Genomic DNA, 24,335 nt, shown 5'->3' with positions numbered 1-24,335 from the left:
AAACAAAAGATAAAATATAATGCTTAAACTTTACGTTCTTTCTATGATCATACAACTACAAATTACAAGTGTAAGTTTAAAATTATAAATCTAAATACTTGTATAAATTAGCTATTAAACCTAAATTGGCAGATTGACTTGTCAATTTAAAGTTCAAAAATTTTTAAATCCGTAACTGACTTTTCTTTTAGACGATTTCGATTATGAATCGGTCCATGATCAACGATTTTAGGCTCGAACTGTTGATCGTAGATCGAGCTTCAATTATATTTTACGGAATAATGCGATTATGGTTCTTTTTTATTGAAAAAAAAAATCCCCACCTCACAAGAATTATTATTATTGAAGGGTATTTGCAGGAGTTGATTGATCATGAAGAAAAGCATAAGATTGTGTGACATAAATGATCAATTTTCAGTTGATGTTGATTAGTTAATAATATGTGCAGAATATATACACGAACTAATATATTCTCTCTATTTAAGCAGGAAATTAAGTAAGAATGGAATTCCTAATAAGGTTTTTTAGTATTTAATCCCGCAAAATATAAGATTGAGGACGCAAATGAAATGAGCACGGATAAGGTTAGGTTCTCTCTCCTTGTTCCGGTACGTATGTAGAAATCCAATCTTGTGGTTGGAAAGAAGAGACGAGTAGACGGCACTCTTTGTTGTGCGTGATTCCTCCTCTTCATCTTTTGAATCCTGAATTCGGAACTCCTTTTGGTAAATCTTGAAAAAAATTGATTCGTGAATCTTTCAAGAACCTACAATGACAATAACACTTCAGGCTTCTCTCATCTGCAAGCCCTCAATCCCCCAATTAAACCCTCTTCTTCTCTCTCTAAAACCATGTCTCTCCTATCTATCCCCTCAATTTTCCTTTCCTAGAAGATTAAATGGCGGGTCCACCAACTCGTTCCCCTTCAAGTCCAGATTCTTGCGGCATCGTTCTTGCTGCACATTGAATTTTGAAGGTTTAAACTCAGCTAGTGAATCGACTAGTGGTAATTCTTTCAGCGATAACACCGAAATGAATGAGCTAAGTAGCGGGCCTGTGCTCAATGAGACCTCCGGCGTCGGAGAAGTGGAGGGCGAGGCCAAGAAGAATGAGGATGTGAAGGAAAGGCTGCCGATAATGGTGTTTCTGCTGGGAGTTTTCGCGAGGTTGAGAGAAGGGTTCGACAAGTTTATCTATTCGGATTGGTTTAGTTGGTGGCCGTTTTGGAGGCAGGAGAAGCGGTTGGAGCGGTTGATTGCGGAGGCTGATGCCAATCCTAAAGATGCTGCTAAACAGAGTGCTCTTCTAGCTGAGCTCAATAAGCACAGGTTGTCATTTTGGCTTCTTTTTTTTTTTTTTTCGTGTTTGTTGTTCAATGTGATGTCGTCTGTGCACGGTTTGTGAATTTGGTGTTGGGTTGGGTGGATGAGAACGAATTTACTGTAAACTTTCAAGTATTTAATTATATTGTTCTCATTGTTGTCAGTAGGAGTTGAAGCCAATCTTTATCCTGAAAGTGAAGTATAAGCTTTGCACTCGCATGTTTAGCCTCTTAATGAATCTTTGTTTGTGTAGGATAAACTTATGAAATTGATGATTTGTTTCACGAGTTATAATGAAGTTTTCATTTTTTCTTTTTTTCCTTTCACTAGTCCGGAATCTGTCATCCAGCGTTTCGAACAGAGGGCGCATGCTGTAGACAGCAGAGGAGTAGCGGAGTATCTCCGAGCACTAGTTTCCACTAATGCAATTGCTGAGTACTTGCCTGATGAGCAATCTGGAAAACCTTCAAGTCTTCCTTCTCTGGTACGTGTCTTATTCATTTTTCTCAGATTGAGAAGTATGGTGTAGTCTCTGGTGTCCCCACTAGTTAAATTAGGAGTTTCATTTGATTTTTCTTCTTTTTCTTAAAAAAAAGTTCATCTGCATTGGAATGTGGAGATTTGATGAGAAAAAATTCAGTTTCTGCTTACCATTGCATCATTCTTGTTGGTGCTGCTAGTGCTTCCCCAGGAATATTCTACCAGTTCTTAGTCCCTTTTGACTTTTTTGTAGCACAGTATATATCATGAAGTAAGTTGTTTAGAGAAGGCAAGTTAGTTTTTGTCATTGCTTGTTCCTTTGACTTCAAATGTTGCACTCGCATCCTTGTCATTGATTACCAATACCATCTGATGATATAGCATTGAAATTACAGGACTTGGAGAAAACTTTGTAATCCCCCGTGTCCATTATTTCCTACTGCAGTTAAGAATGCAAGTTGAGCTCAAATCACCGAGTGACCTAATTGCGAGACTCGATCAGTGATTTTGGGCTTCCTTTGCCATCCACTTTCTTAATAGTTTGAATCAGGAAACAACTCCTATCCTTCTTTAGAAGTTTTACCATCCTCTTTCTTAACCATATGAATTAGGAAGAATCTCGAATTTTTCCACAAGGATGTTTTAACACTAATTGGAGAGAATGAAGATACGGTAAGATCAGTAGCTATTAATGTTGATTGCAGTTAGGTTTTTATGGGGATACAGGTGATGTCTAGGATGGATGACACTGGCTGAGTTTTATCTCAGCTTTTAATTTTGTAGTGCTAATTTATTGTCTTGTTTGTGGAAGCATTTGTCACATTAAAAAATCTACAAAGTTTAGTGAAATATTCAAAGTTACATTGTTGCTAACTGTTGAATATTATTCATAGTTGCAAGAGCTAAAACAGCGAGCATCAGAGAATGATGATGAACCTTTTGCTAACCCTGGGGTGTCCGAGAAACAGCCATTACATGTTGTGATGGTAAGTCAAAAGGATGCCTTCCAAGATTAATGGATATTATTAGAATCACAGAATGTTGAATATTCTATTCCTTCAGAGTTTAGTTATGCATGTTTTTTAACTCTTAACATCTTCTCAACTCTAGGTCGACCCAAAAATGTCAAGTAGATCATCCCGTTTTGCACAAGAAGTTATATCAACTATTGTGTTCACTGTTGCTGTTGGTCTTGTTTGGTATGAACTCTAATTGCACTTCAATACGAATCCATGCATTTGGTTTTGATGACAGTGCTTGTTTACGGTTCACTTCTTGGTTGAATGAAAAGGTCGATATGATCAAGTGTAGAACTTAGATGTTCATCTTACTTTTATTCCTCGGACATTGAAATATTTGTGGTTATTAAGGATAATGGGTGCAGCTGCACTTCAGAAGTATATTGGCAGCTTAGGTGGGATAGGAACTCCTGGAGTTGGTTCTAGTTCTTCTTATGCCCCGAAAGAGTTGAATAAAGAAATAATGCCAGAAAAGGTAAATCTTTTCGGATCACTTACATTTTGTGGCTTCGGTTGTTCAATTTGTCTTAGCACATTATCATAAGTGAATTGTTTGTTTGATGTTGTATTGCATTTTAGCTTGTGTTGTTATCTGTGAAAAGTGCTCGGATTGCTCTTAGTTGTTAGCTGAACGGTTTTTTTGAAAAGTATACAAGTGCTTTTTATTTGATATAAACCCCAAGTTTCCTTCTCGTTTATCTTCTTGAGCTGTTAAAACACAGTATAACTTTTAAATAGTACTGTGGCAGAATGTTAAGACATTTAAAGACGTTAAAGGCTGCGATGATGCTAAACAAGAACTTGAGGAGGTTGTTGAGTATCTAAGAAATCCTACAAAGTTCACCCGATTAGGAGGGAAGTTACCTAAGGTTTGTCAGTTGAAAAAAAATATAGTTATTACTTAAATCTCATTTTCCCTGGTTATTACTTAAATCTCATTTTCCCTGCTGTGTCCTTTAAGAGGCTTTTGAATTTCAGGGAATTCTTCTGACTGGATCCCCTGGAACTGGGAAAACTCTACTTGCCAAGGTATGCCAGTCTATATCGTGATGCAATATCTATTTATTCCTTTGAATAGTCCTCCACCAAGAAACACAAAGTGCCCTTTCAATGAAGGCCACTGAGCTTGACTGATATTATTCTTTTCTAATCACTGTGTTTCCTGTAACTTGAAGGCTATAGCTGGAGAGGCCGGGGTACCTTTCTTTTACAGAGCCGGCTCTGAGTTTGAAGAAATGTAAGGGCTCGTGAAAGCAGTGGGATTTATTTCCTTTATTACGAAAATAATATCTTGTGAACATTTATCTTTGTAGCCATGAGGCTAGTGATGTAAACAAGTTGTTTGATATTTTTTACTTTCCAATGAGGCTAGCAATATTTTGTATGCCCAGGATCTTACCAATTTATAATATCAGATACCCAATCCCGATAATTGCGTAGAATATTTACCACTCAGTTTCCCATGCTAGGTTTGTGGGTGTCGGTGCTCGCCGTGTAAGATCCCTGTTTCAGGCAGCCAAGAAGAAGGTACGGTGCTTATTCTTCCTGTTCATTCTGATAATTGATATCACTACGTTGTTTATCTTGGTGAGCTATGCTAGATGGTGACAAGGTTTGGTCCTTAATAAATACTTCATGGAGAATTTTACTCTCCATGGCTTAATAACCCACTCCACATAGCTGCTCTGATAATGTAATTATGCTCTCATGGCTGAAACTTCACTCTTCAGTAGATAGATTTTACAAATAAATGTGGCGTTTCTCCATGTCAAATACTCTATTTAATTATTATTTAATGGATTGGTCTTATTTTTCATGGTTGAATTATAATTTTGAATTCATAATGATTATAGGTTTTGAGATCTAGGTTTATTTTGTTTGAAAGTAATTTATTTCAGTGTGAACATGGATCTTCTTGTTGAATAGATGAACTGATGAAGTGCTATCACTTAACAAATTTAAGTGATACTGACAATTTCTTTCCATTGTATATCACGAAATGAATTATAGTTCAAATATCTCTGGGTCCGGGTATCTGAGTTTCTTTATGCATTTAGGCTCCATGCATCATATTCATTGATGAGATTGATGCTGTTGGGTCTACCCGTAAGCAGTGGGAAGGTCATACAAAGAAAACACTGCATCAATTACTTGTGGAAATGGATGGTTTTGAACAGAATGAGGTAAAATCACATAAAGTAGGGCTTTCCAACCGTGTCTTGCACTTTCTAATTGGATCACAATATGATCTTCTTACAGGGAATTATTGTTATGGCTGCAACCAATTTGCCTGACATACTTGATCCAGCTTTAACAAGACCTGGTAGATTTGACAGGCATGTAAGTATATCTTCTCCTATTAAATGAGTATATTTTCTCTTATTAGACACTGCTTTGCTTGACGCTGGAGTCAGTTCATCATTATCCGTTGTGCCAAAGTTGTGAATTCTCAAGTATATCATTCTGAAGTTAGATATATCAACTTCTGGTGTTGCCGTAGATACCTCAGCTTTTCCAAATGTCTGAAGATATAGCATTTTTTTACTCTAAGGAAACTGTATAAGAAGCTTATTTCATTAATAGCATTTTTGTTCTTTCCAAACTTCTTGCTTTTATTCTGTTTTTCAAGTGCATTACACAAATTCGTTCGAGATTTTATTGGTATGTTGTGCTGGGGAATGTTTTCATGCCTTGAATCTGACCCAAAAGACCTGTTTTTAGATTGTTGTTCCTAGTCCAGATGTTAGGGGTCGTGAAGAGATATTGGAGCTCTATTTACAAGATAAACCTTTGGGGAGTGATGTTGACGTAAACTCAATTGCTCGTGGTACTCCAGGATTCAATGGAGCAGGCAAGCTATAGTTAATTATTTTTCAATATTTCATTAATTCAGTGACTAGAGTTAAAAAAATGCTGATATATAGCCCAGAAACATAGAACAAATATTCATATATTTCTGTGTTGTTTCTCCTTTCACTTTAGGATACTTCTAAAATCAACAATACTCAACCAGTTTGCTTGAGGTTGCTTGGGGCTCTTGTAAATCATTTCTTGATTGCTTTGATTGACAAAAATATAAGAAAGGGACATCACCCAATCTTGAAATTAGTAGGATATATGCCATGCCCTATTGTCCTTGATGAAATTATTGATTATGAGACCTAACTCAAGTATTTTCTGGTCAACAGATCTTGCTAATTTGGTAAATATTGCTGCCATTAAAGCTGCTGTGGAAGGTGCAGAAAAGTTGACTGCAGCACAGTTAGAGTTTGCCAAAGACAGGATAATAATGGGAACAGAAAGGAAGACGATGTTTCTGTCAGAAGATTCCAAGAAGGTCGTCCCCATCTCTGCATGCATGTTTCTAATTTTGCTTTGTGATTATTCGGTAGTGTGTGTTCTCATTAAAATTCTTATGTTTATTACCTTTCCAGGTATATGATCATGTTTTTAATTGTACTCTTATCAGTGGTAAACACTGAATATGAACTTTCTTCTCTATATGCTGAATAAATTTCTTTACATACCAAAGATGAAGATTCTTCGTCTTTTCATTTGTCCCCCTTTTTTTTTGGAAGGGGAGCCAATGAAAAGAATTCATTTTATAATTTGGAACAAGTTTGTTTCGGGCGCGGATCAAATGTAATATAATTGTGTACTTTTATTTGAATATGATCTCTGTGATATTTTTATGTTAGTTGTCTAATTGACCTAGTTGTTTACAGCTTACTGCATATCATGAGAGTGGCCATGCTATTGTTGCCTTGAACACTGAAGGTGCACATCCAATTCACAAAGCAACAATTATGCCGCGGGGATCTGCTTTGGGCATGGTCACCCAGCTTCCTTCTAGTGACGAGACTTCAATCAGCAAGAAGCAACTGCTGGCTCGCCTTGATGTATGTATGGGGGGAAGAGTGGCTGAAGAGCTTATCTTTGGCAAGGAACATGTCACGACTGGAGCAAGTAATGATCTTAAAAAAGCGACCAAGCTTGCTGAGTATATGGTATTTCCTGTCATACATTACCTAGCTTAGAATATACATGGATGCAATATTTCTCATCTTAACTTGAGAGGAATTTCAAATTTTCTTGCTGTTTAGTTTCTTATGATATACATTTCTGACAACTGTTCTGGAAGTAAAAATTGTTTTTTTTTTCCCCCTCTTCTAGGTATCGACTTGTGGGATGAGTGATGAAATTGGACCAGTTCATATTAAGGAAAGACCGGGTTCAGAAATGCAATCTCGGATTGATGCAGAAGTATGCTTCTGTCAACTTTTACCATTACTTAACAAAATATAATGTGTAGTATTAAATTTTCTGTTGGTTTCTCAGGTTGTCAAACTATTGAGGGAGGCTTATAATCGTGTAAAAGCCCTGCTGAAAAAGGTTAGCTTATACTCATTATTTTTCAAGGGCCACTGACACTGCCATATTTGCTTATGATGTCAACTTATAATAGCAGTCATTTATATTATAAGTGCATATTTTATCACTATGTTGAGTGGCCATTAGTTAATTCCACATTTACTTATGCATTTCCCTCTAAGGCTTGTGAAATACTTGTTGCAGCATGAGAAGGCATTACATGCTCTTGCAAATGCACTTTTGGAGTATGAGACTCTTAATGCGGAAGAGATCAAACGTATACTTGTACCTTACAGTGGATCAGAGGCATACGTAGAGCAGGAGCAGCAGCAGGTGGAAGCGGAGCTCGTATTGGCTTAAGCCCGGCTGGGTGGTTGTGTACAGGGTATAATTAGCTCATTAGCATTCATCATAATCTCATCTCAGAATTTTTTTCTTTCTAGTTCAAGTTGGATGAATTATACGAAATTGGAAGCTAGGCCAATAACAATGGAATTTGTACCATGTATTTGGGAAAATTTTGGACGATTTTTATGAAATACAGATTAGAATACTGTGTTTTTTGGGAGGTCTATTTGCTGAGAATTGTGTGCTTTGTTTGTTCTCTTCGCATTGCAATATTAGTTGCCGTCATGAAAGCAAAAGTAAATTAGCCGATCACGCTTTTTTGTATAGTGATGTATTATGATGTTGCTTTTCATTGAGCATTCAAATTTGAAAAGGCGTTTTTGTTATAACAAGCCCCATACACACTCAAAAAGCTGGATGATGATCTTCTTGATGGCAAAAACTGTAAATTTTCCTTTTTTGTATAGATAACCTTGAGCTTTAGCTTTTTCATTTCTTCAATCATTTTTAGTCACATAATGTCTTTAACATTTACATTGTTCCAAAACCGGCAATATGATAAAGAGGTCAGAGGTGGGTTTGGAAGAGTAGAGAGTGTTGAATGGATTATGTTTCACTATTGGATGAATTTGATGACAACATATTTGGGTAAACAATAATGGGAGTATGGTACAACACAAGTCACCCACTTTCAAGACCGTTTCTAAAGAAAAATGAGCCAAAACAATAAAAATGAACCCTCTATGCACCATCATAAAAATACAATATAGTAACACATTTGAAAAAGAGTCTCAATATAACATTTCTATAAATTAAAAAATTATTAATAATTATAAAAAATAATTTCTTCTCATATTTTTTTACTTGCAAAATAATTTATAATATCATTTGTTTCAAGAGTTTCTAAGACATCTATCTCAATACACAAAATTACTAAACCATTTTATCTTTCTTGCGACATCGACGATCTGAAATATGTCTTCAACAATTTTAACTTCGAGAAACTCGTCTCAGCTGAAGCTACAGTAACAGGCATAGTCAACAAGATCTTATATGCTATTGCAACATTTGGATAACAATATGCAATTTTCACAATTACCCAAAATAAAAACTTGATGGCTACAAACAAACAACCATTCCTAATCTGCAATGGAAACAAAGACACTGGTTATACATAAGCAGACAAAAATCAATACCAACATTTCAGAGAAAAGATGAAATTGTAGCTTCCAAAATCAAGCCAGTTTTCCATTTACATTAGCATCGCATGCCTTAAGAGAATGAATTACAGTCAGTGCGCTAAGTTCTTCGGCTGGGGCAATGTCAGCAAGAGGAAGGAAGAAATGAATAAGAGCTACCAAGAGATGTTCCTTCAAGAGGATCAACTTACATATCCACCACATAAAATTACTTAAAAAGAAACAGGACCAACCAATAAATAAACAAATCACAAACCCCTCAGCTTGCATATCCACATTTGAAAATAATAAAAAGAAGAGTTGATCAACTTAACTTAGCTTAGATTTTGAAGTTGGCTGTCGTGTGGTTCTTCTGCTTCGCTACTTTTTCTGGGTTGGGATTCTACAGTTGACAACAGTGGAGGTAATATTGTCAACATTACCACAAGCAAAAGCACTGTCAGTCTATTTCTGAGCAGCTGCTACCAGTTCTTATAATTTTGTTATCTAAACAGCATCCTAAAATAGCTTATAACTAGTGTCATTAGCAATACTATGGTTATAAACTTATAATCGATTCAGCATGCAAATCTAGAAACCATGAGATTTGTCCAAGATATCTCTAAGCCACCAAATACATGATACAAAAACAATTGCAGTTTCTGCCTCAGAGCATCCAAAATCTCTATTGATAACTATCAAAAAGAACAAAATAAATTCTATGGATAGAGCACGAACTCTCAAGAAGTAATTTGACCCAAGTAATCAGTCTCAGAAATAGAACATGTGAGAGGAATTAGACATTGGAAAATTTTCACTTCGACAAATCCCAGACATCTAACTGTTGTTTGTCTAAAGCACATCCGACTATTCACAATTTGGAATTGGAACATACCCGTAAAAATATATCCATGCCATTAACTAGTTTAGATGTATATAAATCTCAACTTACTTCAAACCAACTTCATATTCTTAATAGATTTGGATGTTTCATGAGATCCTCAAACAGATTTACCTTCAAAACCGCAGCAACCAAGAGCCACCATGACCTGTCACAATGCAAATCCACATAAAGAGAGTAATTTTCTCCTCTTACTCCAAACTTAGTATACTATTTGTGCAGACCATATTCAGTGTCATTCACTGGAATCCAACGGTCAATTTCATGTAAGGCTTCAAGTTGATGAAAAGATTCAAAGAAAATAAGAGATTTTTTGTAAACAAGCTCAATATTTAAGAGACCTTTTACGTGCCAAGTTCCAAAAATACATTTGTTAACATTACAGGAAAATCAACACAAGATTTTAAGCAGGCACATAAACTTGCAACAAGACCTTTATATAACAATCTTCACTTTAGATGGACCATTTACATTAAGATTTCCTTCCCTCCCGAAGGTATCAATTCTTTTGGCTATTTATGCACACTTCAAGAAAAACACCTCTAGAAAATGAATTTACCATCAAATATCTCAAAAAGGCGGTTCAACCTTCCATCCATCTTGATAGCTTTAACAACGTCATAGAAGCTCCCCATGCTAGTTCTTCTTCCTCCAAAATTACTATATCCATGACTTGAGCTTCAGGAATTAAGATGTAGATATGACTCAACCACATCACATCGCAAAACAAATTCCAGCAGCAACGACTAGATTTGCAGTCAATAAGCATCTTGTATGTAACTTCAATTATGCCAAAGAATGGTAAAGTAATTAACGAACATGTAATGATATAAATACACTGATTCAACTATGGGTGAGAAAATAATTACGAATGTGTAATGATATACATACATTGATTCAACTATGGTGAGAAGAACTAGTATAGAAGATTGCATGGATGCTTATGTTTTGGTACTTAAAATTACCAAGCTCAACATAGTTGAGTCCTTATACATCATTTAGAGTGTAAAAAAGAATGATTTAGATGCAGATATTTGTCAAGAACCATACCTCCAAAACTTAGAATCCGATCCATCTTGCACAGGGAATGCTTGGAGCATAATAATATAGAAAGATCCATAAAAATGTACGCACACTATGAAAACAAAGCAGTGGTAGTTTCCTTCTTAAGATATGTTAAATAACTGTCTCACAAGTACTTCAGCTGAAAACAGTAGGCAAAAAACTGAAGGCAAGGACAACCCAAAGCTACTGCTTGTGCATAGATTAAAAGTCAATCCATCACTGTAAAACACATTGTTGGCACTACTTTCATTGATCAAGTCACAGTGCAGAAAATGACTTAAAAAGGAATCTTTTGTACATGCCAATGGAGGTCAACATAAATTGTCACAACACATACATTACTAAACAAACAAAAAGGTTTTTTTCGTTAAAGAAATTAGATGAACAGCAAGGATACACAGGTCAGGACATCACTACTAACAACATAACTAACTTCTAATACCATCATGTCCCTTTCATATTGTTGTTCTACCTATATTTTTCCTCGTTACTTTCCTTGATCTAGTATTTTCTCTATTGATCTATAACCTGGAGTCACTTAGCTTCTTCTGAATCTCCTTTTGAGTATTAAGCACCAGCAACTTTCGGAGTTCAAGAGGTGGCAGTTCTTTGGCACTGCTTGGCTGACTACAAGTGCCAGAAAATCCATAAAAACCCGCCCCATGGGCCACTTCAGTCCCAAAATTTCCCTGGGCCATATTGTGGTTTTTTCCGTATCCATTTCTATCATCATCTAGTTTTCCCTTTTTAAAGCATTTTTCCGAATCAGCAGAGGCATGTGATCTCTTCAAGTTATCATGTGCCTGCTGAACAACATTGCCTGGTTTTTCTGCAGCAGTATTAGCGGTTTCAGGAAGGGGACCCTGCTGATAGTTTGTAAACGTAAAAGAAGTGGGACTGGTTTGGCCTGCTCCTGGTTTTTGAGCAGCTGCAACATTTCCTTTCGGTTCATAAGCATTTTGACCAGGCATATTTTTAAATGAATGCTCCTGTCGAACCCAAGGAACTGGTTTGGCTGATTTGGAAAATTTGACTGGAGGAGCTATCTCTAAAGCCAAAAATGGCTTTTCACACCTGCGACAAAGAAGAGTATGGTTGCAATATATCTTAAGATACTCAAAATGCGTATTGCATTCACGGCAAACAGTCCAAAAGGTGTCGGATCTATGATGAGGATTTTGAGTCTTGGGCATCTTTGCAGTTTTACTCTGTGACTTCTGGTTTGAAGTTGTACAGCCCATTTGTGTTGAAACTTTCTGTTGACTAGGCCAAGGTTGCACTGATGGACTGCCAGTATGCCCTGAAACTTTCCGTTGACTTGGCTGGGATGGCGCTGACTTTTTACTTCGGCGGGGTGATGCTGATGGAACTTTCTGTGGACTTGGCCGTGGTGGTACTGGAACTTTCTGTTGCTGTGGCCTGCATGGTGCTGATGGACCACCAGTATTCTGTTGGAGTCCCTTATATCCCCTCCTTTGGTTATATATCGCCCTCTTTTCTTTATCTGATAGCAACCTCCAGGCTTCTGAAACGAGTTGAAATGCACCATCTGCCCCAACAGAAGTATTTTTATCTGGGTGCAGCATGAGTGCCAGCTTCTTGTACTGTTTTTTTATGATATCATAATCATCTGAAGGGTTCACACCTAGCACTCGATACCAATCTACTTGCCCACTTATCTTATTCTCTGCAGATAGATACACATCCAGGGTTGTCAACAGCTGGGAAATACCATAAAGCCCCGGATATAGAGCTTGTGCTTTCAGGGTAAACTTCTTTGCACCGAGAAAATCCTTCTGCTGTAACTTGCTCTCAGCAATTGACTTCGCCCTGGTGGCTTCATCTTTATTGCACTCCATATTTTAAATCTTAACCAGATCAGCCACAGCACTTAGCGTAACATGACAGCAGCTGAAGCAATTATGATGGCAACTTAAAGGAAATTAAGTTGAATACCGAGTGTCTCCAGAAGGGATAATACCTAATTTACAGAAAAAGAAAAATCAGGCAACAGAAACAAATCTATATATATTTATCCAATTTCCCGCTAAAACACTCCAACCTTTTAACCATTCTGTAATTCAATTTATATTAAATGATGTTTCAACTTGTGTTTTGGGCCTTTGGCCACTGTGTAATATACCTAATTCTTTTCAGAACAGAAATTTCGTTCATATCCACAGCACCATACACTGAAAATTAATGTTTCTTTGAGATTAAAGAAGCTCAATATGAAAAAAGAAATTCGGCCTCCTCTGTAAGAAATTTTCGATGAAAATGGATGATAAATTGTGAATTAACTGTAAATTTATTTTATACCAGAAAAGAACAAGGCTTGACAAAAAAATCGAGAACTCGCATAGCCTTAATCTTGTGCTTACTTCTTCGATTTGTTACACATCTTAAGCGTTAAAAGAAAGCATAAGATGAGTAGCGGCGCGCAGAGCAATAAACGCGTCTGGATCTCATCCAGTTACTCGACAATTCATCGAATGACTTCACGATTGCCAAGGAAGCCCCAAGAAGCTCTAACAGTTCAGTTGAGATACATGGAGCAGCTTTCAGATAGCAAACATTATCTCTTGATGCGACTTCAAGAAAAAGCAATAAAAGATGCAATCGAAGAAAATTGTAAGTATAGAGTGATGAGAAGAAGTACAAAGTGATGAAGAAGACGACGAAGAAGAAATAGCGCTGAAAGAGAAGAAACAACGAAGAAGAAACGGCGCGATGGATATGAACAGAATTTAGGGCTTCTACTATTTTCAGATCGAAATTACTCCACTATTTTTTTATATTTACTTTGGGTAATTAGTTTGGGCTATTTTTAGTTTTATTTAGCGTAGGCCCACAATGATTATATATTGTTGGGGAAAATTGCACCTAAATACACAAACTTTGTCGGAAATTCATATTTGACGCGAAGTTAGGATTTTACATTTTAATACACCAATTTAAGAAGTTGTTCAATTTTGACACAATTTTGAATTCCGGCGACCGGGATATTGACGTCGCAGCCGGAATCGCCACCTCATCGCCACGTCACACACACACACACACACACTCCACCCTCTCTCTCTCACACCCCACTCTCTCTCTCTCTCCACACGTCAGCTTCCCCCCACCCCCACCCCCCGGTCGGACCCTTCCCTTCCCCCAGAACCACGTCGCACCGTCGCCGTCGAGCCCCCAGCCGCAAACCCTCCCTCCCGCCGTCACCGGCTGCATCCGCTGGCGGTCACCTCCTCCACCACCGTCGACCTTTGAACCGCTGCCACCCGTTTCACACCGCCACATTAATCTCAGATCTGGGGGCTAAGAAACGTCCGCCTCCTTCTCCGGCCACCACTACCGCCTCTGAAAAAGCATTGAAGCCGACAACATCTCAAGTCGTCTCCTCTCTCTCTCTCGTCCCGTCGTGCCACGCGAGAGCGGCCCGAGAATCGTAGGGATAATGCTGTCGTCTCTTCCCTTATTTTGCAAGGTTATGTCGCCTTTTAAGAAAGAACCGCCGGTCTGGAGAACAAGGCAGCGGGAACCACAGCAAATGAACCTACCACCTCGCGCCGCCGCCAGCCACTCCACCAGATCTCGCCGCCTGGGGTTCTCGGGAGGGGGAGGGTCCGACCGGTGCGACGCGGTTCTGGGGGAGGGGAAGGGGGAGGGTCCGACCGGGGGGGTGGGGGTGGGGGAAAGCTGACGTGTGGAGAGAGAGAGAGAGAGTGGGGTGTGAGAGAAAGATGGTGGAGTGTGTGTGTGTGTGTGACGTGGCGATGAGGTGGCGATTCCGGCTGCCACATCAATATCCCGGTCGCCGAAATTCAAAATTGTGTCAAAATTGAACAACTTCTTAAATTGGTGTATTAAAATGTAAAATCCTAACTTCGCGTCAAATATGGATTTTCGACAAAGTTTGTGTATTTAGGTGCAATTTTCCCTATATTGTTGTGGGGGTTATTTACTTAATTTTAAGCATGACTCTTGTTTTCCAATTGGCTGTTTTTGCACGGTAAAGGGTTATTGACGCCTCAATACATGAATTTTGGGCTCATTTTGATTTTTTTCACGAATTTTAAAAGTTATTAAAAATACACGAATTTTAATTCTATTTATTTTTTTCTACTCTCCTTGAAAATTATAAAAAAATACACTAACTTTAACTCATTTTAATTGTTTTCTACGAAATATCTTATCTTGCGCTACTGGAGCCATTTCTGCCAGAGCTGCAAGCACTATTGGAGCCATTTCATTGGCGGCTTGCGATAGAACTCCAAAAAGGAGCTACTAAATGTGGTTTGAAATTTGTTGCTAGATTTTCTAAATTTGTTGAATTTCTTTACTCATTTGTTGAATTTGTTTGCTCAATTGATTTCTTAATTCCCTGAATTTATTTGGAATTTGTTGAATTTCTTTGTTCGTTTACTAAATTTTTTTGCAATTTGCTGAATTTATTTGCTCAATAATGCCTTGAATTTATTTAGAATTGCTGAAGGATAAAGCAATTAAAATTGTCATTAACACTACCCCTATAAATATACTTTTACTCCACTTACACCTACATTATAAATTTTCTTAAAACGCGTGCTGAAACCCAAATGAGACTCTTTTTCGTGGACGGAGGGAATAATTGACTAACAAACTTAATTAATTTAATTAATGATAAATGACAATTATTCATGGGGATATTATTTTTTAAAAAATATATTTTGTAATCAAAATGACTTTGTTTTGAAAAAAATTAAAATAAAAAAATATATTTTGTAATCAAAATGACTTTGTTTTATGTATTTTTTGATAATTCTTAAAGTTCGTGGGAAAAAATCAAATGAATTAAAGTTCGTGTATTTTTCGACAATTTTCAAAGTTTGTGGAAAAAATTAAAATGAGTCCAAAAGTTCGTGTATTTAAGCGTCAATAATTCTTTGTTAAATTTATTCTTTTATCTGTTATAGCTAAATAGTCAGAAACGAAAATATGAAATTGATCTATAAAAATTTGATTGTAATTTTTGAATGTACACAAATTACATTATCCATAAAGATTATTACTATAAAAATGTGTTTATTCGAATTTGAATAGAACAAACTATGAAAACGAGTCTTTTTGAATAAATTTTGAAAAATATGACATGATGAAATTAGTATATTTATACACAAATAACATACTTATATCATAGTGGTGTTATATAGTTTTTTAGCACAAATAATTAACATTCAATTCAGAAGCAACTAACCCTCTTTCTAAATTATATAAAAACTTTCTTATATATATAGAAGTGGGCTAAAATAAAAAAAAAACAGAATATACGATAGATTGTATTTTCAGCTCTTAGATTATCAAGATCTATTGTTGATTTATCATCTTGTTTGATGAATTCATGGTCCTGAGTTCGAATTTTATAGATAGCAAAAAAATTATTTTTCGCAATTCATACGTGTTCTACACAGAATTCATACATTTTAAATAGTTCGTATTTTATATATTAAAAAATTGTTTATATCTCATATATATATATATATATATATATATATATATATATATATATATATGGGATATATTATTACTCCTCGTCTTACTCAAACACAAACATATAATAAGGTTAATTTTATTTTATATGCTCTCTAGAAATTGAGTCCTACCCCTGCTCAAATATATCCATCAACAATATTGACTAAACCCACAAACAGGTCTCGAATTAATTACATCCGTTCCTCTAAATACTTCCATCAAACTGACGGCTGCCATAGATGATTCATGTGAATTGTTTGTAAGATTGACATTTATTCATGAAGAACAAACAAAAAATAGACAAACCTGAAAAAAAAATACTCCATAATAAGGTTTAGGAAAAACACAATTAAAATTTACATTAAGAGGCGTTTGGTTTAAGTAATAAGACATGATTGATAAAATAATCCACCTTAATCAAGTGTTCGGTTTGCATGATTGAGCTCGTGATTGATCACTCGGCCCGCATCTAATCACTAAAATGACTGATTGTTTATCGCCTCAAAGTTGGGTGAATTATTTAATCACCCCTCCAATCCACCGAACCAAACATCTCCTAAAGCTCGGCAAAACACACGAGATATACAGAAACCAAAATAATAGGGCAAATAACGATTGTCTTGGTTTTATATGTATAATGTAGCTACTCCTAGCATATGCATCATATGCAACAACTTTTACGACATTTCTAGTAAAAACATATAGCTTAGCAGCATGTCATAGTCATACTGGTGTTGGTCGAAAGTAAACAATAGTCGACTTTACTTATGTGACTCCTATAATTAATTTGTCCCATTTACGTCAAAGGAAGGAAAGGGCAGACACGACTAAAAAATCCAACCACCTTGTTTATTAAACAAAACTACTTCACCAAAAGAAAACACCTTTTTATGAGCATCAAGTTACACATGCACCACCACAACTTACAAACCAAAATACACGAACAAACCAATGAATAAACAAATCACAACCAACCAGTGATCAACTATTCTGGGTTTTCTCAGGCTGGGATTCTTCTTTGGATGTTGGCTGTGATTCTTCTGCTCTGCTCCTTGTCTGGGTTTCAACTTCAGCGTCTCGGTCAGTTTCACAGGGATCCGCTTCCTCATGGTGGAACTTGACAACGATACAGGTGATATTATCCGCACTACCACGAGTGAAGGCGGTCTCTGTCAGTTTCCTCGCAGCGGCCACTGGCTCTTCTTCTGTTTGGGCTATCAAAACAGCATCCTGCAATTGATGTTCACCCAGTGCAGTTAGCAGTATTTTTACGGTATATTTACCAACTATTCAGTTAGCGAATACATATATGAAGATTGCTGATAAATTATGCATCAAAAGAATTACCTCATTGGGTACGACATCCCAAAGTCCATCACTGGCAAGCACAAGCAATTCGAGATCTTGATCAACCTCCTGGTCCTGTAGCATTGAAACAATAAAATAGTGTCTTGAACGAAGAATCGCAACTAAAGTTACCTGACCACTATTACTCACACTCCATTACTTTGTAATTCAGAGAACACATTTTAGTTGTTGACTATCAATGTAACTGATGAGAGTTCAACTCTCAGGCTAATCCATTACCAACAAAATCCATCATGTCAAAACTTCTATGACAGAATTATGAATACCTGAATCTCAGGTTCAGCTACAACGAATTGTTTCAGCATGCGATTTCCAAATGCACGAGACATGGCCAAGACACCTCCAACCCTCCAAGTACCTGATACAAAAACATTCGTAGAAGATCATTCCAGTCCGATTTTGAGCATAAAATTATCTCTCCATCAGCAACTATCAAATGGAACAAGATAACATTTTATGGTAAAGGCATGAACTCTCAAGAAGATCTTTGACTAAAATAAACGCTTTTTTCTCGCACCCTATATCTCTCTAAAGAATAATCAGCCTCCCAGATGACAGAATATGGAAAACCAAAAAAAGGAACTAGACATAAATTACGAGCATCAGTTAGTCCATCATCAGCATGGAAAAGATTTCATTTACAGAAGCTAAAGGATGCCACTCTCAGGAGGACAATGATTCTTGCTACAGTCACATGATCCTCAACATGCAAAAGAGTCTCATATAATAGAAAATGCCCAAACCTGCCCACATTACAACACCTCCAGCATTTTCAATTCTTCTCCTCTCATCACTTCTATTGGGTTTGTGGTCATCTGAGAGTGGAATTGCTGTCAAACATGGAAAAGAGAAAATTAGTTGAAAAAGTTATGGGCTCAATATTTTATTGAAGTATCATATGCCCAACTCCTGAAGGTGGTTTATAAGCAAATATGATAATGGAATACCTTTTCCAGCCTTTGATATAATAGTTCGAGAGTCTCCAACATTTGCAACATAAAGGTGATTGCCAACCAGAACTGCTGTTGAAGCTGTTGAGCCATCATCTCGGAAGGTCTCCTTTTCAGAATCCAAAAAGTCTTTGTCAGTCTTCCGATATGTTTCACCTGTGGTTTTGTATTTATTATTAGGGTGCATTACTAAATTAAAAGACCACATTGATAGACCAGAAAACTACTACGCCTATTCTTTATAAGCTAACGGATTTCTTACCATGCGAGGAAGCTAATTTAGTCAAACAGGATAGCAACATAAATATAGGACAGATCTAAAAGATCAGACAGAGTGAACATAAGAATACAAAATTGCCCGACAAATCATGTGCCTGAAATTTTGTAACGGTTATAAAATTTAGAGGCAATTGAAACAGATGATCAGTATCATGTTCCTTATGATGCTCGGCGCATACTTAATTGCCCATATTTTAATATTATCTGATAACAGAAATACAGGTACAAAAGTTAAATTTGAACTTGGAGCTGGCTAAAATATCTTCACTAAAAATTATCAGGTGTCACTTAAAAATTTATACAACACCTTCTGATTTAATGAACCCATAGACAAGTTAATTCTACTTCATTACTTAATAAACGAATAGATAGATGCCCAGCGTTGCATCATATATGCAGCACCTGAGATGAAGGAAGTATAGCATCGGAAGGTAACAACAACATAAAATAATAGGCACATAATATTTTGCACATAGTCGAGGCAAGTTCTAGGTGAGGCAGCTGATCCTTTGCGCAGCCGAAACAAGGCAGGAACACATTTCAATTGGTTACCAAAGTATCCTATATTACCAACAAAGTCTGGTGTGCACCCAAAGGAGAAAGGAAAAAATGAAGAACCTCGCATGCAATCGTAGATCAACATTTGCCTATATAATGTGACTTAATATTGTGTGTTTCAACTTACTTATAGCCACTTTCGTGTTTGTAATAAATTCTGGATGTTTCATTAGATTCCCAAAGAGATGTTCCTTCAAAAATTCAGCAGCACGAGAGCCGCCATGACCTGCCACGATCCATATGAATATAAGAGTAATATTCTCTCACTCATAAAAGCAGAATCAAGCAATTATAAAATTATATTCAGTGAACAAATGAAATACAGTTAGCTCCAAACATCATAAGTTCCATGATTTTTGAGATAAATGCTGGAGGTCATGCAGTCAAATCTGAGAATTTAAATCTTATGTAAAACAAATGTTTTATAATTCATTCATATATGAACAATTGGAAAATGCTAAAAAAATGGTTCATTATTAGAATTCATTCATATACGAACAATTTTATATCTAGCCATCTCTTTAGATGTGCAGTTTAGATTACGATTTGCTCCCTCCAGTAGGTACCCTATTCTTTTGGCTATTAATGCAAACTTCAAGAAAAACGTATAATACTTATATGACAAGAGCTGACCATCAAATATCCCAAAGAGGCAGACTGACTGCCCATCAATTTTGGTAGCCTTAATGTCATAGAAGTCCTCCATGCTAGCCCTTTTTCCTCTAAAACTGGCATATCCACAACTTAATCTTCCATCTTCACTGTTAATCAAGAATACAAAATGTGATTATGCTTTCAATAATGTCGCATCAGAAAAAATTCAAGCAATGGGCAGAATCTCGTGGATTTGCAGACAACAAAGTCGGCAGAATAAAGTGGATTCACAGACAAAAAAGCTAATTCATCCAGCATTTTGCACATTACCTCAACCAAGAGAAAAGCCATAAAAATAATTATCTAGGCTGTGAAGTTAAATGTGTGTCAATTATCTTACATATTCAACTGATTCACTCATTGGGGAGAAGAAGAGAAGAGGGTTAGAAGGATACTCATTTTCTGACTAGACTACTTTAGAAGGAAATGGGTAAATTTCATTAACATGACACTTTGAGTAAAGCATCAAAAGAAATTAGCTAATGGATGTAGATAATTGAAATCAAAGAACAAACTAAGACAACTGGTTGTTTGATCTAAAGGAAGGAAGAAAAAGAATTCGGTAATATAGTAACATATTCATTCACTACTTTATAATTGAGATCATGATGCAAAAGAAGCACGTGATCCAGGACAACTGAATATCAAGTTAATGACTTTATAAGGAACAATTTATATGTGGCAAAGAAGGAACATACATAATATCAAAAAAACACATATACCACCAAAAATGGAAAAATATTTATTTTCAGACAAAGATCAATTGCAAGAATATGCAGGTCAGACCATCATTACTGTTAATCAACTTAAATACTTGTACATGCAGTGAAACTAGAAAACCAACTCAATATTTTCTGAAGCCTTTGCAGCAAAAGAAAAAAAACAAAACAACAAACAACAACAGCAAAGAATGCCAAAAGGATACCTAACTAAATACCAGCATGCATCAGTGTTTTCCTCATGAAATAATTAAGAAAGATATACCAAAGCTCCTAGATGACAAAACTTATTAAACTCGAAATACAATCACCTCTTCCATCCTCCGCTAGCATAGCCACCGTCATCCTCCTTCTCAGGTAAAATATCAACTGCAGGTCCTTTAGCAGTTGCTCCACAATCCACCATCATTGTTCTTGTTCTTCCAAGCTTATAGTTCCAAAAATAAGTACAGCGATCAGTGGTATTTGAACCTCCACAGATATATCTTAATTGCGTGACCTCAGTGTGTCTCCTGATATGTCCCGCCCAAAGATTTACAGCCCTCAAGACACTGTTGCATAACATCTAAAGCAGATGCATTGATCTCAAAATCGAAGCTAATAACCCAGTACTGGAAAATACACCCAAAAAAAAGAAGAAAAATAGAGATAACAGAGAGAAGGAATCAGCCTCATCATATCGCCATCATACATTTACGTAGGGATTTTTATACATTTCAATTATTTCATTAAAGGTAACTCCTGAGTGATGACAGAGTGCACTAATTTTGTAAACCATGAAATCAAGTTGAAATGGATTTGCTAAACCATAAGCATTTCATCTCTTTCTTTTACTAGACAAAAATATTTTTGAACACACACACACCAAAGCTTCTATCCATTCTAGCTTTTGTCGATGAGTAATTACTTTAGAAACAAGCTCATTTCATGGGATCCAACAATTGAAAACTAGATGCCTTTGCTTTTATATATGTGCAAATTATGAAAAGGCAGCAGTTAATGAATCGAATTTAACGAAACTAAATCTCATTTTACTTGCATTCTTCATTAATTTGTCAAAAGTCATCTTCAAACTAGAAGTCTTCCATTTTTTTACTAATATAGTGTTCTGTTTCTACATCCTACAAAAAGCTACAAGACACCAGCTCTGAGTATTGCGTGAAGAAAAAGGAGAAAATACACATTAAAAAACAAGAAAAAGAAAAAACAGTTAAAAAAATATTAGCTCTTACACTAAAAAGAGTTGATTCGTCGAGCCGCAAAGTCACATGCCGAGATGCAGATCCACGAGCATTTTACTTAACGAATTTCACGCTTTATTCGATTAGATAAAAGTTCCAGGACTATGACTATTATCAATCAAAGAATAACAGATCGATCAGTTTAAAATGGAACAGTGAATCGGATCAAATATAAGATCGCTGAAGATCCTGGTTGCATCAATCAGAAAAAGAAATCAGTATCTTATTTTTCAAGAAAACGAAAAAAGGAAAAATCCAAGCTCATGATGAAAACCGAAAGAACATCATTCTCAGAATCAGGAAACCCTAAACAGAGTGATTTATTGGTAGCACTGTTAATAGTGGAGCGGATGAAAATGAAATTTGTTGTGGAGTGGCGGAGGGCAGGGGATAGAGAGAGAGAGAGGGACAGCGAGAATGCTGAATCCGTTTGTCACCGAAGGAGAGGAAGCGACGTGGCAGAATCATTGAGCTTCGACATTTTAAGAGAGATGTTCCCCTGCCTCTCATGCAATCAGCGGACCCAAATCATATTATCCCACTTCACTTTTGGAGGATTACTTTTTACTTTTTAGTGTGCGTTTAATTTCACCGTAAAATTTTGTTAGAAAATGATGAATATGAGAAAATATTAGTAATTATTTTTTCATTTTTTAATGTTTATTATAGATGAAAGATTAGAAAATATTGAAAAATACTTTTTCACTTTTACCCAAAGATATTATCCAACATTTGAAGGAAAATGAGTTGTCCAATAAAATATTTCATCTTATTCCAAAAAAAAAAATTCTATCATAATAAACATGTGAAACGGCTGGAAAAATAGTAAAGATATATATTTTCTCTCATTTTTCATTAAAGTAAACGCACTCGTAATTGATAAAAGTAATAAGGTTATTTCCTTATTTATTTGGATGAATCAAAACTTTTAGATATTTCCTTTTTTTTTAAGGTGAATGAATTTTTAAGGTCCTTATTATTTATATCATTTAAGTTAGATTTGATTCATATTTCAAGTAAAGAACGACATTGAATAAATCATACTCTTAAGGATAAAAATACTCAATCATGTATATAATCAATCATACAAAATAAACATCCTTAAAAAATTTAAAATATTTAATTTTATTAAATTAGTATGAAAATTATTCATTTTTATATATACAAATATTTTATGCTCAAATTAACTTAATAAACTTAAATGCTTGACATACTGATAAACATGCATTTTTACCTCTTGGTGTGTCATTTTTTATGCTTAGTTGTGAGGATTTTGTGTGTTTGATGGTCTATTTGAGCTTATATTCGTTTATGGTCAAGAACTTGTTACTTGCTTGTGTTTGAACGAATTTTCAGAAATAATGAAGCAGAATTTGGAAGAATTGGCTGAAATACAAGTTGTACTTCGTCTCGATAGGAGTTCGTAAGCGCAAACGGATCATAAATCGGAGTTCGGACGAGGGAGAACGAGCCAAAACAAAATCGCTGGGCAAAGCTGTCAGGAGTTCTGTTTCGTCACGCGGGCCAGCCATGCGGCCGCGCGACGTGGCCGCGCGAGTCGCCGTATTTCCGCCCAAAATTCGTTTTTTTAGCGATTTTGGGTATTTTTTAGAGCTACAAGACCTAGGGCATATAAATACTCCCCAAGAACTTATTCTCTGCAACCTTTATCACCTTTCATTATATTTTTCTTTCCCTGAGAGCTGAGAGAGACGGAGAACGAAGACAGAGCAAGATTGAAGATTCTCGATTTCACTACTGTTTTATTGTTGAATGTTTTTCTGTTTTATTGAGATATTGATTCTAGTTCATATGTCTATGTGTGGCTAGAATCCCTTTTTCCCAGGGTTTAGGGAGTAGACATGATTTGAATTTCTGACTGTTTGATTCGATTAATTGAGATTGTTATTCCTTTTTATGTTCTTGTTATAATTGTTTGCTTTATTGATTGGCCACCAATTTAGCATAATCATAGGTTTTAATTTGATATTGGGAGATGATAATTATTACTTGAACTAAGAACATAGAACATATTTATTTTAATTCTAAAGGGAATTGATAACTGTGAGGGCGTTAATCCTAGGGACTTTTAGGAGTTACATGTTAGAAGTGCGATCCGGGGACGGTAGCCTTGCATGTAATCAACGGTTTGTATGCCACGAGAGTGGGTATAGACTAGTTTTGAATTGCCTTAGGAATCGTCTTATTAATTGAATTGAACATGTTAATTAGGAGAATCTGTTGAAACCTTTACCTTGGGAATTCTTCTCTTATCTGTTTCTCCGTATTTTCGCAGCTTGATTTATTTTGTTTCCTGTCATTTATTTATTTATTCTGTTTTAAAAACAAAACTCTCAACTTCGATTTTCCAGGT

The 24,335-nt window shown here is 36.0% G+C and overlaps 3 protein-coding genes across 5 annotated transcripts; 1 reads left to right on the top strand and 2 right to left on the bottom strand.

The window, feature by feature from the left end:
- Positions 1-425: 425 nt before the first annotated feature.
- On the top strand, positions 426-7,766 carry LOC130993391 (ATP-dependent zinc metalloprotease FTSH 11, chloroplastic/mitochondrial). Its single transcript, XM_057918263.1, has 17 exons — positions 426-1,328; positions 1,653-1,806; positions 2,696-2,788; positions 2,913-3,001; positions 3,173-3,296; positions 3,571-3,690; positions 3,800-3,850; positions 3,997-4,058; positions 4,291-4,348; positions 4,879-5,004; positions 5,081-5,161; positions 5,543-5,672; positions 6,010-6,158; positions 6,547-6,828; positions 6,995-7,084; positions 7,160-7,213; positions 7,397-7,766. The coding sequence occupies exons 1-17, from the start codon at positions 772-774 to the stop codon at positions 7,550-7,552; spliced, it is 2,376 nt and encodes a 791-aa protein (XP_057774246.1). The 5' UTR covers positions 426-771; the 3' UTR covers positions 7,553-7,766.
- Positions 7,767-11,026: 3,260 nt separating this feature from the next.
- LOC130993392 (uncharacterized) lies at positions 11,027-13,484 on the bottom strand. The gene is made up of 2 exons (XM_057918265.1): positions 13,066-13,484; positions 11,027-12,665 (listed from the first exon to the last, which is right to left on the bottom strand). Exon 2 carries the CDS (start codon positions 12,541-12,543, stop codon positions 11,206-11,208), a length of 1,338 nt encoding a protein of 445 aa, XP_057774248.1. The 5' UTR covers positions 12,544-12,665; positions 13,066-13,484; the 3' UTR covers positions 11,027-11,205.
- Positions 13,485-17,020: 3,536 nt separating this feature from the next.
- Positions 17,021-22,511, bottom strand: LOC130993390 (probable protein phosphatase 2C 76). 3 transcript variants are annotated; one of them, XM_057918262.1, is made up of 9 exons: positions 21,953-22,511; positions 21,032-21,271; positions 19,981-20,108; positions 19,475-19,573; positions 18,508-18,666; positions 18,304-18,390; positions 17,827-17,918; positions 17,540-17,614; positions 17,021-17,422 (listed from the first exon to the last, which is right to left on the bottom strand). In XM_057918262.1, exons 2-9 carry the CDS (start codon positions 21,127-21,129, stop codon positions 17,174-17,176), a joined length of 987 nt encoding a protein of 328 aa, XP_057774245.1. In that variant the 5' UTR covers positions 21,130-21,271; positions 21,953-22,511; the 3' UTR covers positions 17,021-17,173. The 3 variants fall into 3 exon arrangements, with proteins under 3 accessions (XP_057774245.1, XP_057774243.1, XP_057774244.1); XM_057918260.1 differs by having other exon boundaries at positions 21,032-21,285; positions 21,953-22,501; XM_057918261.1 differs by having other exon boundaries at positions 21,032-21,331; positions 21,953-22,481.
- Between the last annotated feature and the right edge of the window lie 1,824 nt (positions 22,512-24,335).

This window comes from Salvia miltiorrhiza, chromosome 7, assembly GCF_028751815.1.
Source record: "Salvia miltiorrhiza cultivar Shanhuang (shh) chromosome 7, IMPLAD_Smil_shh, whole genome shotgun sequence".
Classification (NCBI taxonomy): Eukaryota; Viridiplantae; Streptophyta; class Magnoliopsida; order Lamiales; family Lamiaceae; genus Salvia; species Salvia miltiorrhiza.
This window is presented reverse-complemented; position numbering and strand designations above follow the sequence as displayed.

What these genes read in the sequence shown, in the direction of transcription:
- LOC130993391 (XM_057918263.1), top strand. Translation starts at nt 772, where the DNA reads ATGACAATAACACTTCAGGCTTCTCTCATCTGCAAGCCCTCAATCCCC. An exon ending in GCTGAGCTCAATAAGCACAG is followed by an intron (nt 1,329 to 1,652) that starts GTTGTCATTTTG and finishes TCCTTTCACTAG; the next exon opens with TCCGGAATCTGTCATCCAGC. An exon ending in TCCAGGATTCAATGGAGCAG is followed by an intron (nt 5,673 to 6,009) that starts GCAAGCTATAGT and finishes TCTGGTCAACAG; the next exon opens with ATCTTGCTAATTTGGTAAAT.
- LOC130993392 (XM_057918265.1), bottom strand. Translation starts at nt 12,543, where the DNA reads ATGGAGTGCAATAAAGATGAAGCCACCAGGGCGAAGTCAATTGCTGAG.
- LOC130993390 (XM_057918260.1), bottom strand. Translation starts at nt 21,285, where the DNA reads ATGTTATGCAACAGTGTCTTGAGGGCTGTAAATCTTTGGGCGGGACAT. An exon ending in AAACACGAAAGTGGCTATAA is followed by an intron (nt 18,667 to 19,474) that starts GTAAGTTGAAAC and finishes ACAAAACCACAG; the next exon opens with GTGAAACATATCGGAAGACT. An exon ending in TATATCAAAGGCTGGAAAAG is followed by an intron (nt 18,391 to 18,507) that starts GTATTCCATTAT and finishes CATGTTTGACAG; the next exon opens with CAATTCCACTCTCAGATGAC.